The sequence below is a fragment of the Mustela nivalis genome (assembly GCF_964662115.1).
Source record: "Mustela nivalis genome assembly, chromosome: 19".
Lineage (NCBI taxonomy): Eukaryota > Metazoa > Chordata > Mammalia > Carnivora > Mustelidae > Mustela > Mustela nivalis.
This window is the reverse complement of record NC_139038.1, coordinates 23,244,310-23,260,845: the sequence shown is the minus strand read 5'-3', so window position 1 is coordinate 23,260,845 and position 16,536 is coordinate 23,244,310. Positions and strand designations below refer to the sequence as shown.

At 38.7% G+C, this 16,536-nt stretch overlaps 1 protein-coding gene across 7 annotated transcripts in view; it reads left to right on the top strand.

The window, feature by feature from the left end:
* LOC309854548 (phospholipid-transporting ATPase ABCA3-like) overlaps window positions 1-16,536 on the top strand; it is a 294,363-nt gene that overhangs the window by 229,299 nt on the left and 48,528 nt on the right. For 6 of the 7 annotated variants that reach the window (XM_082713827.1, XM_082713828.1, XM_082713825.1 and 3 more), the window contains 4 exons: window positions 13-307; window positions 4,277-4,523; window positions 4,663-4,867; window positions 5,771-5,990. In XM_082713827.1, the coding sequence (XP_082569953.1) occupies window positions 13-307; window positions 4,277-4,523; window positions 4,663-4,867; window positions 5,771-5,990 (967 nt within the window). The remainder of the gene's footprint in view (window positions 1-12; window positions 308-4,276; window positions 4,524-4,662; window positions 4,868-5,770; window positions 5,991-16,536) is intronic. The other variant, XM_082713826.1, reaches the window with a different exon arrangement.

Below are 16,536 nucleotides of genomic sequence, written 5' to 3'. Positions count from 1 at the left end.
TCCTCTTTTTAGTTTTCACTTTACTGCCAGCAATTCTATTCCATGTTTATAAAGAGAGCACTATTCACTTGGCGCAATTGGAAGTTGATGTTGCTACAGATATTAGTAATTTTGGTTTTTACTGCATATCTCTTAAGAACTACATACCCGCATTCTGACCTTCCCACAAGAGAACTGGACTTGAGTCAATATGGTCAAACAATTGTGCCTTACTCAGTTTCAGGGAATTCTGATTTGGCTCTGAATTTCATAAATAACCTTAAGATTTTTCTAAAACGTAACAATCAAGAACTTTGGGAAGTCCAAGGTAAGACCCATAGGGGAAAAAAAAGAGACTGCTGCTATATGAAGATCCATTTGTATTACTTAGAAAGAAGGGACTTAACTATGCTATTTAGCTACCCATTTCTTTCTTTTCCTACTAATTACCAGTATCTTAGAGGCAGCTAAATCAGAAGCAAGAAACAAAGTATACTTCAAGACAACTGGCCACAAAAGTTAATAACTAATGGATACATTTGGCTCTAGGTTGTCTTTCAGCTAATTGCATCATCTTTCAGTGGATGAGTTAAAGAGCCACAATACTGTGAGAAATTTAGCACACAATTTTTATTCTGATCAAGATACAAAAATGTTTCTCTAGGCTCTCAAAGTGAAATGATTCCATGATCTGAAATTTGCCCTTCTGTATACTATGTTCATTTTTTAAAAACAAGGGGTAGAATACTTAATAGATTGTCTCCTCAGAACTAATTTTTAAAGAGTAGTGTAAATAGTTATATTTAATTTTTTCAGTGCTTAGCTTTGGTAAAAACCATACTAAACACTTTCTCTGCATTATCTTTCTTAGTGATAAAAGCAAGCCCTTTATGTAGCTTATTTGTATCTATTCCTTTGTAGAAAATTACCCAAAAATCTAGTGAATGGAAATTTTGAATCTTTTGGTATGATGGAATGAACTCCTTCTCTCACAAAAGCAACAAAGATACTTCAAAAACAGTTTTATAAATCAGCCAATTAAGAACACTGGAAATTAACCAAAACACAGAACAAACTAAAATGTGTCTATTCTAAAAACAAAAAACAAACAAATAAGAAACAACAAGAACAACAAAAAAACTACCAAACCTCTTTAAAAAGAGTAAGGTCTGTGGCATTTTAACTTAGAACTATTCCTATCACTCTCCTTCCTCAACTCAATGAAATGGTAACCACGAAAAGCCTTGAGGTTGATTGAAAGAGCTGATCTATTTAGAGCGGTGTTAAAAGCCCCATCTCTAGAGCCCTGTCAGTAATTTAATTAAAATAAGAAGTCCTGAAAAAAACTCCATTCCCAGGGAATTGTTGCTCTTGGATTTGAATCAGGGCTCAGCTTTTTTGGAAAAATCCCTATCCACAGAGCATTAATAAAAACAGTAACAATCTGCTGGTAACATCATCACAGTTGGCTAAGGTTGTGATTTTAGTTGAGCAACAAGAGCCTGGCCAAAAATTAACTTTGAAGGAATCCCTGGAGAGCTAGAGAACCAAAATGAACTTTTAAAAGTTCTGATATTCCTGAGGATATAGAAGGCTCAGAATAGTACTGTGTATGACCAGAAATGACCTAGGGAAGAAGACTCCAGTCAGAAAACTCTAATTTGATGTTGAGACCTGGTCAAACAAGAAGTAAAAGTTGAGGCTGACTTGTAAACTGTCTTAAATTTGAAGTGTGCCTTTATACACAGATCCATTTGGCAAATAATGGAGGACTTACTGGTACTAGGCATTTAAAGAAATATTTTAATTGATTACTAAATTAAACTGACCCAGAATGACTCCTAGGAACTTGTTTTAAAAATAAAAGCCAGAATTTTTAAAGTCTGTCAGAGAAGTAAGTAACTGCACACTATACAGTACAGAATCTATAGAATTGATCCACATAAGTTACTAACCAAATGAGCAGCAACAAGTTTAAAAAAAAAGGCAATAATAGTAAACAAGAGATGGGAAGGGGAGTTCAGATATCATCATCTTAAATGTCCAGTTTCCACAAAAATAATAACACAGAAAGGAAAGAACTATGGGCTGAATTGTGTTCCTTCAAAATTCATAAGTTGAAATCCTACCCCCAGTATCTCAGAATGTGACTATATTTAGATATAGTTTCTTTAAAGAAGTAATATAAAACTTACTTAGGGTGGGTCCTAATCCAATATGACCGGTATCCTTATAACAACTGCAGATTAGGAACAGACATGCATACTCAGAAGAAAGACCATATGAAGACACTGAGAAGACAGCCATCTACAAACCAAGGAGAAAAGGCCTTCAGATGAAACCAACCCTGCCGACACCTTGACTTGGACTTCTAGCCTCTAGAACTGAGGGCAAATAAATTTCTGTTATTTAAGCCACTTATTATGTGGTGCATTCTTATGGAAGTCCCAGAAAGCTAATACATAAAGAAACAGCCATATGACCCAGGGTGGGGAAGGGTGCTGAAGCCACTAGCTGTCCTTGAGGGAGGCCAGATGTTGAATTTAATAGACAAAGACTTTAAATCAGCTACTACAAATATTTTCAAAATACTAAAGGAAATATGTTTAAAGAATTAAAGAAAAGTATAGTCACTATGTTTCCACAAAGAGAATATTTATAAATAATTAAAAAAAAAAAACCAGAGATTTTGTAGTTGAAAAGCATGACTGAGAGAAAAAAAAAAAGTGGAAGATGGCAGAGTATGAGGACCCCATCCCACATTTTCAGCTAGACATTGTCCACAACCAAGTCAAAGAACCAAGGAGCAATCCAAAGACTGGCAGAACAAACTGCACAAGTAAATATAAAGAAGCTGCAACTGAAGGGTTGGAAAGATCGGAAAGGCAGAGGGAGCAATATGGGCAGAGAAGGTGGAGAACCCTCACACCAAGGCGCTCACATGGGGAAGACTCCTCCCATAACATTGGGCTTTAAAAGCCAAAAGGGCTGAATTGCATAAGTTTATGAAAACAGTGGTCCTTGGAGTGGTACTTCAAAAGTCTGTTGACTAAGCACTGGGTGAGCTAGAAGGTTGAGTCATATCTTGGTCACCACCCTGCATGGAGGGGCAACATAAAAATGTCAGTTTACATAGCATTTCATACTGATTTTGGAGTGTGTTGGAGAACTTTAAAAATGAGGGAACTGACAGGCGCTGTTTTCTCCCCTGCCCTCCAGCATGAACACAGAGCCACCTGAAAGCATCAGGGGGCTGCACAGACACTTGCTACCTTACCTGCTAGCAGTGCCTCACACCCTGAGTTCTCCTGAAGACTAGCCCACTCCAAGCTTCCTAGCCTAGGCTCTGAACTCAAGGTAAATTTTGTTAAAACCATGCATGCACTCCAACCAGTTGCTGGGTACACAGCTGATATAGCGTGCCGTACACATGTGTAACAGCGCCTAGCCATGTGCCTCCAGCCATGGGCACATGCCACACACTCACAGCTGTCAGCACTTGCCAGGCCCAGTCTTGCCCAACCTCAGCCCCAGCAGCCCTGGAGTGTAGCCTCCAGCTTCCATAGTGCTTCAGGATATCCAGCATAGGACTAGTGGCCCAGCATTAATTTTCCTAATGCCATCTCTTTGCTCCTAAGTTAGCCAGCTGGCATACCCCCTCAGACCTGACCTTCTTGGAGCCCACTAACACCACAGAGAATAAGCACAGCCCATAGCAGGTAGAGAGTCCATGCTGATGACTGCACTGAAAGGAAAAGTGACTCAAACACAACAGTAGGGTGTAAGCAAAATACATAGATACTTTTTTAAAGTGCTAGTTTCTGGTGAACAGAAGTGTTGAGCAGATAATACAGAAAGTTTCCATATCCCAACCCTCCAGTTTCCCCTATTAATAACAACTGACTTGAGTGTAGTGCATTTCTTTAAATGAATGAAACAACATTGATACTTCTATTAACTGAAAGTCCACAGTTTACATTAAAATTCTTTTTGTGCTTTGACATTCTATGAGTATTGACAAATGCATAATGTCAAACATCCCATGTCTGTTTTAGACAAGAATAGAACAAGACATTCTTAGTAATTTACTGTTTTTTCAAGTTATAGTCTATGTGGTGAGATTATTATATGGATTAGTGATGGAGTGGAATTCTTGAGGAGAAACAAAGATTTGAAATAACCATTGTGGGAAGCTAGAAAGGGAAGAGATACAAGGAAAAATCTTTTTTCTCCTCTCCAACTTAAGTAGGTGATTTATTACATGTGACTTACTGATCAATTTCTTCCTTTATTCTAGGTAAAGTAACAAAACATATAATGGAAAACAAAGAGTTTCGTGACTTCTCCATTATTGCACTTTCCATTGAGGTTGAAAAAAACAAAATGATACTTACTATTTTGTTCAATAATGAGGCATACCATTCAGCTGCAACATCATTGGCAGTGTTAGACAATGTTCTTTTTATGTCACTTTCTGGCCTCAATGCTTCCATCAGAACCTCCAACAAGCCTCAACCTCTCCCACTTCATGGTCATATTATAATGTATGTATGATTTTCCTGTTACTGTAATTGATCCTTAATAATTCCTTGTTATCTGGCCATGTTCATTTAAAAATAGATATTAAATCATCATTTTCTACTTATATTTCATAATTTCTTTCATTTATTTCATCCTCTGTAGACCTACAAATGGATTACAAATAGTAATATGTTTGGCTTTTGGCATGGCTATTGTGGTTGGTAACTTTGGCCTTCAGACAGTGATGGAGAGAACCACTAGAGCAAAACACATCCAGTTTGTGAGTGGGGTATCTGTGCTTACTTATTGGCTCTCTGCTTTTCTGTGGGATCTCATCTGCTTCTGCATTCTCTGCTTCTTACTACTGGTGAGTGTTACTGATGTTGCATGAAGGCTTATTGTCCTATGTCAACCTAGGAAATTCCTATTCAATAATTTGTATCCTAAAATAAAACTGGCTTATTATGAAATGAAACTGGCTTATTATGCCAGAGAATATATTGTGGAAACCTCATTATGGAAATGTTCTCCTTCATATTTTTTTAACCAGAGAAAACATATTTCTTTGAAAAGTCTTCCCATGTAGCTGTTCAGCATGTTCCAGCCTTGTCCCAAAATCCAAGCTGGCTTGATCTGCAAAACAGAGCTAGTTTTTACTCAGAGATCCAATTTTAGATCCTGAGGATATGCTATAAAGAGCAAGCAAGGATGGTATAACATCTTTTAATGTAATGATTTTGCTCATTGGTGAACTTTGCAACTTCTTTTGTTTTGATGCATATTTGAGGGTGAGGGAGAGAGAAAGCAGCTATATAGTTTCAAGGGGTGAACACATGAATAAAAGAGGTAAATTTCTGGGCACCTGGGTAGCTCCATCAGTTAAGCATCTGCCTTCAGCTCAGATCATGATCTCTGGATCTTGGGATGGAGGCTTGACTCCAGCTCCCTGCTCAGTGGGGAACCTGCTTCTCCCTCTGCCTCTGCCCCTCCACACCCCCACTCTTGCTCATGTGTACTCTCTCCCACATAAATAGTCTTTTTAAAAAAAATAGATAAAGTTTCTTTATGTAAAAGAGGTACTGGGGAAGAAATAGTTCACTTCAGGCTCATAAGCTAAGGCTTTTCTTTTTTTAATGGGTTAAGTGATTGAAGTAATGAATAGTTCTATCTCCTAATGAAGGCAGGGCTTGCTGTTTTTTCTAGGTTTTCTGGCTTGACTTATTGCCCACTGTCCTTCACCTTGCACTTACCTCTGCACTCTGTGTCTCAGGGAGTGTTCACATACTGCGGATTGGATGCATTTGTTGAAAATTACAACTTTCTGGACACAATGATGATCTTTATGCTGTATGGTTGGTCTGTTGTACCTCTCATGTATCTTGGAAGCTTCCTGTTTTCTAGTAGTACTGCTGCCTACATCAAGCTCACCCTCTTTAACTACTTTTCAACTATTTTCAGTATCAGCGTTTACGTCATAAGACAACAATATGGTAAGGACTTTACAAAATTTTCACTTTATTCAAGAAATGCATTAAATAAATCAGGATGAACGAGCTTGAGGATAAAAATATTAATTGCTAAACACTTACTTTCCAGGAATCTAAAAATCTGTGCTTTTGGAAATTTGGGTATGTGAGAGATAGAGATTGAATGAGAGAAGGAGGGAGAGAAGAAATGGGGAAGAGAAAGGGAGAAAGAGAGATAATTTAAGGCTTTAAGGGATCTGGACTCAATATCACTCTAGCCTCATGAAAGAAGGAAAAGAGAAAGAGGTTGCGAGTATGCTGATCCCACCCACCCCTGTCTCCACTTAGAACATGGTTCTTCAGTTTTTATCATCATTAGTACTTTGGAGCAAGGTGTGGAGGTGAGAGTGAAAGGTTTTCTGGTATGACTTCCCTAATTTAATGAAGCACAAAATCTTGACACTCCTAAGGAGAATTTTCTTCAGAAGGAAATAATAAATTATGCAACAAATGTAGTCATCATTAAACCAGTTTATTCCTTTAAGGCCTGAGAGGAATTTCCCATATTCCCTCTCTGATTATGAAATTTAAAGAAAAGCAGACTCCACTGGAGATTATCAGAAATAGGATTCATTTGTTTTTAGAAGATTCTCTTTCTAATTTCTTGTAAACAGGAATTTTGAACTGCATTCATCTATTCAACCCTGCCTTAAGTGGCAGAACCCCACCAAAAGAGGCTTCCAGACTCATTCCCTAATTTTATGCCTTGGCCTTCCACAAAATGAAATTTAGTGAATGAACCAGAAATAGCTTTTTTATTCTTTTGCACAGCTCTCCAAAGAGTAGTAGTATTCCATATGGGGAATACTTGAGCTCATTCTCTGAAATAGTACTATTGTCAATCACTTTTATATGACCTATAGATTCTACTAGTAGTCTGCCCTATTAAAAGCTCTTTTACCCATTTGTCTTGCATGTATTTCATTTCTAAATGTTTCCTCTCCTAGTAACTTAAACCTTTTGACTCTTGCCCCAAGATCAACTTGAAATTTTCCCTGACACCAGGTGGAACTGAAGGCTATTTCTCCTAGCAGGTTGTCCACCCACCTCCCCTTCCACAAACCCTCAGTGTGTTTTCCAGAGTTCAGAGTCTCTCATGGTTTGTCTCCCTCTCTGATTTCTTCCCATTCATTTTTTCCTCGCTTCCATTTGGTCCTCTACCCAATTTCTTATATTCCACATATAAGTTAAGCCACATAATTGTCATTCTCTGATTGACTTATTTCACTTAGCACAATACCCTCCAGTTCCATCCATGTCGAAGTAAGTGGTAGGTGTTCATCCTTTCTGTTGGCTGAGTAAAATTCCATTGCATATATAAGCCACATCTTTTTTATCCATTCATCCGTTGAAGGACATCTTGGCTCCTTCCACACTTTGTCTATTGTGGATATTGCTGCTATGAACATTAGGATGCAGGTACCCTTCATTTCACTGCATCTGTATCTATGGGGTAAATACCCAGGAGTACAACTGGTGGGTCATAAACTCTATTTTTTACTTCTGGAGGAACCTCCATACTTTTCTCTAGAGTGGCTGTACTGGATTGCATTCCCCCTTTTGCCACATCCTCACCAACATTTGTTGTTCTCCGTGTTGTTAATTTTAGCCATTCTAACTAATGTAAGGTGATATCTCATTGTGGATTTGATTTGTATTTCCCTGATGACAAGTGATGTGGAGTATTTTTTTCATGTGTCTGTTGGCCATTTGTATGTCTTTGGAGAAATGTCTGTTCATATCCTCTGCCTATTCCTTGACTGGATTATTTGTTTTTTGGGTGTTGAGTTTGAGAAGTTCTTTATAGATTTTGGAGACAAGCCCTTTATCTGCAATGCCATTGGCAAATATCTTTTCCCATTCATGTTTCCTTGTTGTACATAAGTTTTTATCTTGATGAGGTCCAAATAGTTCAGTTTTTCTTTTGTCTCATTTGTCTTTGGAGGCGAGTCTTGAAAGAAGTTGCTGCAGCCAAGTTAGAAGACGTTGCTGCCTGTGTCTTCCTCTAGGATTTTGATAGATTCCTTTCTCACATTTAGGTCTTTCATTCATTTAGAGTTTATCTCTGTTTATGGTGAAAGAAAATAGTCCAGCTTCATTCTTCTTTTTTTTTTTTAATATAATTTTTTATTTTTTATAAACATATATTTTTATCCCCAGGGGTACAGGTCTGTGAATCACCAGGTTTACACACTTCACAGCACTCACCAAAACACATACTCTCCCCAATGTCCATAATACCACCCCCTTCTCCCAAACCCCCTCCCCCCAGCAACCCTCAGTTTGTTTTGTGAGATTAAGAGTCACTTATGGTTTGTCTCCCTCCCAATCCCATCTTCTTTCATTTATTCTTCTCGTACCCACTTAAGCCCTCATGTTGCATCACCACTTCCTCATATCAGGGAGATCATATGATAGTTGTCTTTCTCCGCTTGACTTATTTCGCTAAGCATGATACGCTCTAGTTCCATCCATGTTGTTGCAAATGGCAAGATTTCATTTCTTTTGATGGCTGCATAGTATTCCATTGTGTATATATACCACATCTTCTTGATCCATTCATCTGTTGATGGACATCTAGGTTCTTTCCATAGTTTGGCTATTGTGGACATTGCTGCTATAAACATTCGAGTACACGTGCCCCTTTGGATCACTACGTTTGTATCTTTAGGGTAAATACCCAATAGTGCAATTGCTGGGTCATAGGGCAGTTCTATTTTCAACATTTTGAGGAACCTCCATGCTGTTTTCCAGAGAGGTTGCACCAGCTTGCATTCCCACCGACAGTGTAGGAGGGTTCCCCTTTCTCCGCATCCTCGCCAGCATCTGTCATTTCCTGACTTGTTGATTTTAGCCATTCTGACTGGTGTGAGGTGATATCTCATTGTGGTTTTGATTTGTATTTCCCTGATGCCGAGTGATATGGAGCACTTTTTTATTTGTCTGTTGGCCATCTGGATGTCTTCTTTGCAGAAATGTCTGTTCATGTCCTCTGCCCATTTCTTGATTGGATTATTTGTTCTTTGGGTGTTGAGTTTGATAAGTTCTTTATAGATTCTGGACACTAGTCCTTTATCTGATATGTCGTTTGCAAATATCTTCTCCCATTCTGTCAGTTGTCTTTTGATTTTGTTAACTGTTTCCTTTGCTGTGCAAAAGCTTTTGATCTTGATGAAATCCCAATAGTTCATTTTTGCCCTTGCTTCCCTTGCCTTTTGCATTGTTCCTAGGAAGATGTTGCTGCGGCTGAGGTTGAAGAGGTTGCTGCCTGTGTTCTCCTCAAGGATTTTGATGGATTCCTTTCGCACATTGAGGTCCTTCATCCATTTTGAGTCTATTTTCGTGTGTGGTATAAGGAAATGGTCCAATTTCATTTTTCTGCATGTGGCTGTCCAATTTTCCCAGCACCATTTATTGAAGAGGCTGTCTTTTTTCCATTGGACATTCTTTCCTGCTTTGTCGAAGATGAGGTGACCATAGATTTGAGGGTCTATTTCTGGGCTCTCTATTCTGTTCCATTGATCTATGGGTCTGTTTTTGTGCCAGTACCATGCTGTCTTGATGATGACAGCTTTGTAATAGAGCTTGAAGTCCGGGATTGTGATGCCACCAACGTTGGCTTTCTTTTTCAATATCCCTTTGGCTATTTGAGGTCTTTTCTGGTTCCATATAAATTTTAGCATTATTTGTTCCATTTCTTTGAAAAAGATGGATGGTACTTTGATAGGAATTGCATTAAATGTGTAGATTGCTTTAGGTAGCATAGACATTTTCACAATATTTATTCTTCCAATCCAGGAGCATGGAACATTTTTCTATTTCTTTGTGTCTTCATCAATTTCTTTCATGAGTACTTTATAGTTTTCTGAGTATAGATTCTGTGCCTCTTTGGTTAGGTTCATTTCTAGGTATCTTGTGGTTTGGGGTGCAATTGTAAATGGGATTGACTTTTTAATTTCTCTTTCTTCTGTCTTGTTGTTGGTGTAGAGAAATGCAACTGAAATCTGTGCATTGATTTTATATCCTGACACTTTACTGAATTCCTGTACAAGTTCTAGCAGTTTTGGAGTGGACTCTTTTGGGTTTTCCACATATAGTATCATATCATCTGCGAAGAGTGATAATTTGACTTCTTCTTTGCCGATTTGGATGCCTTTAATTTCCTTTTGTTGTCTGATTGCTGAGGCTAGGACTTCTAGTACTATGTTGAATCGCAGTTGATAATGGACATCCCTGCCATGTTCCTGACCTTAGCAGAAAAGCTTTTAGTTTTTCTCCATTGAGAATGATATTTGCGGTGGGTTTTTCATAGATGGCTTTGATGATATTGAGGTATGTGCCCTCTATCCCTACACTTTGAAGAGTTTTGATCAGGAAGGAATGCTGTATTTTGTCAAATGCTTTTTCAGCGTCTATTGAGAGTATCATATGGTTCTTGTTCTTTCTTTTATTGATGTGTTGTATCACATTGACTGATTTTCGGATGTTGAACTAACCTTGCAGCCCTGGAATAAATCCCACTTGGTCATGGTGAATAATCCTTTTAATGTACTGTTGAATCCTATTGGATAGTATTTTGGTGAGAATTTTCGCATCTGTGTTCATCAAGGATATTGGTCTATAGCTCTCTTTTCTGATGGGATCCTTATCTGGTTTTGGGATCAAGGTGATGTTGGTCTCATAAAATGAGTTTGGAAGTTTTCCTTCCATTTATATTTTTGGGAACAGTTTCAGGAGAACAGGAATTAGTTCTTCTTTAAATTTTGGTAGAATTCCCCTGGGAAGCCGTCTGGCCCTGGGCTTTTGTTTGTTTGGAGATTTTTAGTGACTGTTTCAATCTCCTTACTGGTTATGGGTCTGTTCAGGCTTTTTATTTCTTCCTGGTTCAGTTGGGGTAGTTTATATGTTTCTAGGAATGCATACATTTCTTCCAGATTGTCAAATTTGTTGGCGTAGAGTAGCTCATAGTATGTTCTTATAATAGCTTGTATTTCTTTGGTGTTAGTTGTGATCTCTCCTCTTTCATTCATGATTTTATTTATTTGGGTCCTTTCTCTTTTCTTTTTGATAAGTCTGGCCAGGGGTTTATCAATTTTATTAATTCTTTCAAAGAACCAGCTCCTAGTTTCATTGATTTGCTCTATTGTTTTTATGGTTTCTATTTCATTGATTTCTGCTCTGATCTTTACGATTTCTCTTCTCCTGCTGGGCTTAGGGTTTCTTTCTTGTTCTTTCTCCAACTCCTTTAGGTGTAGGGTTAGGTTGTGTACCTGAGACCTTTCTTGTTTCTTGAGAAAGGCTTGTACTGCTATATATTTTCCTCTCAGGACTGCCTTTGTTGTTTCCCACAGATTTTGTACCGTTGTATTTTCATTATCATTTGTTTCCATGATTTGTTTCAATTCTTCTTTAATTTCCCAGTTGACCCATTCATTCTTTGGAAGGATGCTGTTTAGTCTCCATGTATTTGAGTTCTTTCCAAACTTCCTCTTGTGGTTGAGTTCTAGCTTCAGAGCATTGTGGTCTGAAAATATGCAGGGAATAATCCCAATCTTTTGATATCGGTTGAGTCCTGATTTAGGACCAAGGATGTGATCTATTCTGGAGAATGTTCCATGTGCACTAGAGAAGAATGTGTATTCTGTTGCTTTGGGATGAAATTTTCTGAATATATCTGTGATGTCCATCTGGTCCAGTGTGTCATTTAAGGCCTTTATTTCCTTGTTTATCTTTTGCTTGGATGATCTGTCCATTTCAGTGAGGGGAGTGTTAAAGTCCCCTACTATTATTGTATTATTGTCAATGTGTTTCTTTGATTTTGTTATTAATTGGTTTATATAGTTGGCTGCTCCCACGTTGGGGGCATAGATATTTAAAATTGTTAGATCTTCTTGTTGGACAGACCCTTTGAGTATGATATAGTGTCCTTCCTCATCTCTTATTATAGTCTTTGGCTTAAAATCTAATTGATCTGATATAAGGATTGCCACTCCTGCTTTCTTCTGATGTCCATTAGCATGGTAAATTCTTTTCCACCCCCTCACTTTAAATCTGGAGGTGTCTTCAGGCTTAAAATGAGTTTCTTGGAGGCAAGAGATAGATGGGTTTTGTTTTTTTATCCATTCTGATACCCTGTGTCTTTTGACAGGGGCATTTAGCCCATTCACATTCAGGGTAACTATTGAGAGATATGAATTTAGTGCCATTGTATTGCCTGTAAGGTGACTGTTACTGTATATTGTCTCTGTTCCTTTCTGATCTACCACTTGTAGGCTCTCTCTTTGCTTAGAGGACCCCTTTCAATATTTCCTGTAGAGCTGGTTTGGTGTTTGAAAATTCTTTCAGTTTTTGTTTGTCCTGGAAGCTTTTAATCTCTCCTTCTATTTTCAATGATAGCCTAGCTGGATATAGTATTCTTGGCTGCATGTTTTTCTCATTTAGTGCTCTGAAAATATCATGCCAGCTCTTTCTGGCCTGCCAGGTCTCTGTGGATAAGTCAGCTGCCAATCTATTATTTTTACCATTGTATGTTACAGACTTCTTTTCCCGGGCTGCTTCCAGGATTTTCTCTTTGTCACTGAGACTTGTAAATTTTACTATTAGGTGATGGGGTGTGGGCCTATTCTTATTGATTTTGAGGGGCGTTCTCTGAACCTCCTGAATTTTGATGCTTGTTCCCTTTGCCATATTGGGGAAATTCTCCCCAATAATTCTCTCCAGTATACCTTCTGCTCCCCTCTCTCCCTCTTCTTCTGGAATTTCAATTATTCTAATGTTGTTTCATCTTATGGTGTCACTTATCTCTCGAATTCTCCCCTCGTGGTCCAGTAGCTGTTTGTCCCTCTTTGCTCAGCTTCTTTATTCTCTGTCATTTGGTCTTCTATATCAATAATTCTTTCTTCTGCCTCATTTATCCTAGCAGTGCAAGCCTCCACTTTTGACTGCACCTCATTAATAGCTTTTTTTATTTCAACTTGGTTAGATTTTAGTTCTTTTATTTCTCCAGAAAGGGCTTTTATATCTCCTGAGAGGGTTTCTCTAATATCTTCCATGCCTTTTTCGAGCCCGGCTAGAACCTTGAGAATTGTCATTCTGAACTCTAGATCTGACATATTACCAATGTTTGTATTGATTAGGTCCCTAGCCTTCGGTACTGCCTCTTGTTCTTTTTTTTGTGGTGAATTTTTCTGCCTTGTCATTTTGTCCAGATAAGAGTATATGAAGGAGCAAGTAAAATACTAAAAGGGTGGCAACAACCCCAGGAAAATATGCTTTAACCAAATCAGAAGAGAACCCAAATCGTGAGAGGGGAGAAAGGGGATAAAAAGAGGTTCAAAAAGAAAGAAAGAAAAAAAAAGAAAAAAGAATTAAAAAAAGAAAACGAATAAAGAAAAAAATAAAAAAGAAAAATATATATATTAGATAAACTAGTTTAAAAAACGTTAAAAAAGAAAAGGGTAAAAGTTAAAAAAAAATTTTAGCAGAAGAGAAAAAAAAAAGAAAAAGAAAAAAATTAACTGCAAGACGAAAGAATCACAGGGAGAAAGCCATGAGTTCCGTGGTTTGCTTTCTCCTCCTCTGGAATTCCACTGCTCTCCTTGGTATTGAAACCGCACTCCTTGGTAGGTGAACTTGGTCTTGGCTGGATTTCTTGTTGATCTTCTGGGGGAGGCGCCTGGTGTAGTGATTCTCAAGTGTCTTTGCCCCAGGCGGAATTGCACCGCCCTTACCAGGGGCTGAGTAATCCGCTCGGGTTTGCTTTCAGGAGCTTTTGTTCCCTGAGCGCTTTCCGTAGAGTTCTAGAGGACGGCAATACAAATGGCGGCCTCCTGGTCTCCGGCCGGAGGAGCTGAGAGCCTGGGCCCCACTCCTCAGTGTGCCCTCAGAGAACAATGCCCAGTAACTCCCGTCTGCCTGACCTCTGGCCGCGCTCCGAGCTCACCGAGCCTGCGACCGGTTCAAGGTAACCCCGAGCTGTGATCTTACTATCGGCTCTGTCTCTGTAGCCGGTTTTCCTGTACCAATACCCACAAGTTCTGCAACACTCAGATATCCCCGATCCTTCTGTGACCCTGTGGGACCTGAGGCCACGCTGATCCCGCGTGGGCTTCGCCCTGGTTTAGCCTCTGGAGAGATGTCCCTCAGCGGAACAGACTTTTAAAAGTCCTGATTTTGTGCTCCGTTGCTCCGCCGCTTGCCGGGAGCCAGCCCCTCCCCCCGGGGTCTATCTTCCCGTCACTTTGGATTCACTTCTCCGCCGGTCCTACCTTTCAGAAAGTGTTTTTCTGTTTCCAGAATTGCTGTTCTTCTCTTCAATCTGCCGATGGATTTGCAGGTGTTTGCAATCTTTAGATAAGCTATTTAGCTGATCTCCTGCTAGCTGAAGTAGTCTCTGCCTGCTACTTCTCCGCCATCTTGACTCCTCCCCTTTGCAAGCATTTCTATCTTTTTGTTTCAGTTGTAGAATTTAGTGATTCATCACTTTCATACAAAACCCAGTGCCCTCCTTAATACCAATGACCCATTTAGCCCATACTCCCTGCCCACCTCCCCTCCAGCAACCCTCAGTGTGTTCTACATAATTAAGAGTCTGTTTCATGGTTTGCCTCTCTCTTTCCCCTCATGTTCATCTGTTTCATTTCTTAAAATCCACACAAGTAAAATCACATGGTATTTATCTTTATCTGACTTGTTCACTTAGCATAATACTCTGTAGCTCCATCCAAGCTGTTGCATTCTTTTTTGTGGTAATAGTCCATATAACCACATACATGTATATGGAATGTATATATGGAATATCACATCTTTATCCATCCTTCAGCTGATGAACATTTGCACTTTTCCCATAATTTGGCTATTGTTGATAATGCCCCTATAAACACTGTGGTATAAAAATTGTTTAAACATTAAAAAATACCTTTGGAGACATATCTTGAAAGAAGTTGCTGTGGCTGATATCGAAGAGGTTACTGCCTATGTTCTCCTCTAGGATTCTAATGGATTCCTGTCTCATGTTGAGGTCTTTTATCCATTTTGAGTTTATCTTTGTGTATGGTATAAGAGAATGGTTGAGTTTCATTCTTCTACATATAGCTGTCCAATTGTCCCTGCACCATTTATTGAAGAGACTGTCTTTTTTCCACTGTGTATTTTTTCCTGCTTTGTCGAAGACTATTTGACCATAGAGTTGAGGGTCCATATTTGGGCTCTCTATTCTGTTCCACTGGTCTATGTGTCTGTTTTTATGCCAGTACCATGCTGTCTTGGTGATCAAAGCTTTGTAGTAAAGCTTAAAATCGGGTAACGTGGTGCCCCCAGTTTTATTTTTGTTTTTCAACATTTCCTTAGTGATTCGGGGGTCTCTTCTGATTCTATACAAATTTTTGGATTATTTACTCCAGCTCTTTGAAAAATACCAGTGGAATTTTTATCAGAATGGCATTAAAAGTATGGATTGCTCTAGGAAGTGTAGACATTTTAACAATGTTTATTCTTCCAATCCAAGAGCATGGAATGGTCTTCCATCTTTTTGTGTCCTCTTCGATTTCTTTCATGAGTGTTCTGTAGTTCCTTGAGTACAGATCCTTTACCTCTTTGGTTAGGTTCATTCCCAGGTATCTTATGGTTCTTGGTGCTATAGTAAATGGAATCAATTCTCTAATTTCCCTTTCTGTATTTTCATTGTTAGTGTATAAGAAAGCCACTGATTTCTGTACATTGACTTTGTATCCTGCCGCATTACTGAATTGCTGTAAGAGTTCTAGTAGTTTGAGGGTGGAGTCTTTTGGGTTTTCCATATAAAGTATTAAGTCATCTGTGAAGAGAGAGAGTTTTTCTTCATTGCCAATTTGGATACCTTTTATTTCTCTTTGTTGTCTGATTGCTGTTGCTAGGACTTCTAATACTATGTTGAACAAGAGTGGTGAGAGTGGGCATCCTTTTCCTGTTCCTGATCTCAACAGGAAAGCTGTGAGCTTTTTCCCATTGAGGATGGTATTTGCTGTGGGTTTTTCATAGATTCAAAAATGTTCCCTCTATCCCTTTACTTTGAAGCGTTTTAATCAGAAACGGATGCTGGATTGAGAGGACCATGTGGTTCTTCTCTCTTCTTTTATTGATTTGTTCTATCACATTGATTGATTTGCAAATGTTGAACCATCTTTGTAACCCAGGGATGAATCCCACCTGGTCATGGTGGATAATCTTTTTAATGTGCTGTTTGATCCTGTTTGCTAGGATCTTGTTGAGAATCTTAGCATCCATATTCACCAGTGATACTGGTTTGAAATTCTCCTTTTAGGTCTTTGCCTGGTTTGGGGATCAGGATAATGCTGGCTTCATAAAAAGAGTCTGCAAGTTTTCCTTCTGTTTCACTTTTTTGAATCCGCTTCAGGAGAATAAGTGTTATTTCTTCTTTGAAAGTTTGGTAGAATTCCCCAGGGAATCTGTCAGGTCCCGGGCTCTCGTGTTTTGGGAGGTTTTTGATCACTGCTTCAATCTCGTTACTAGA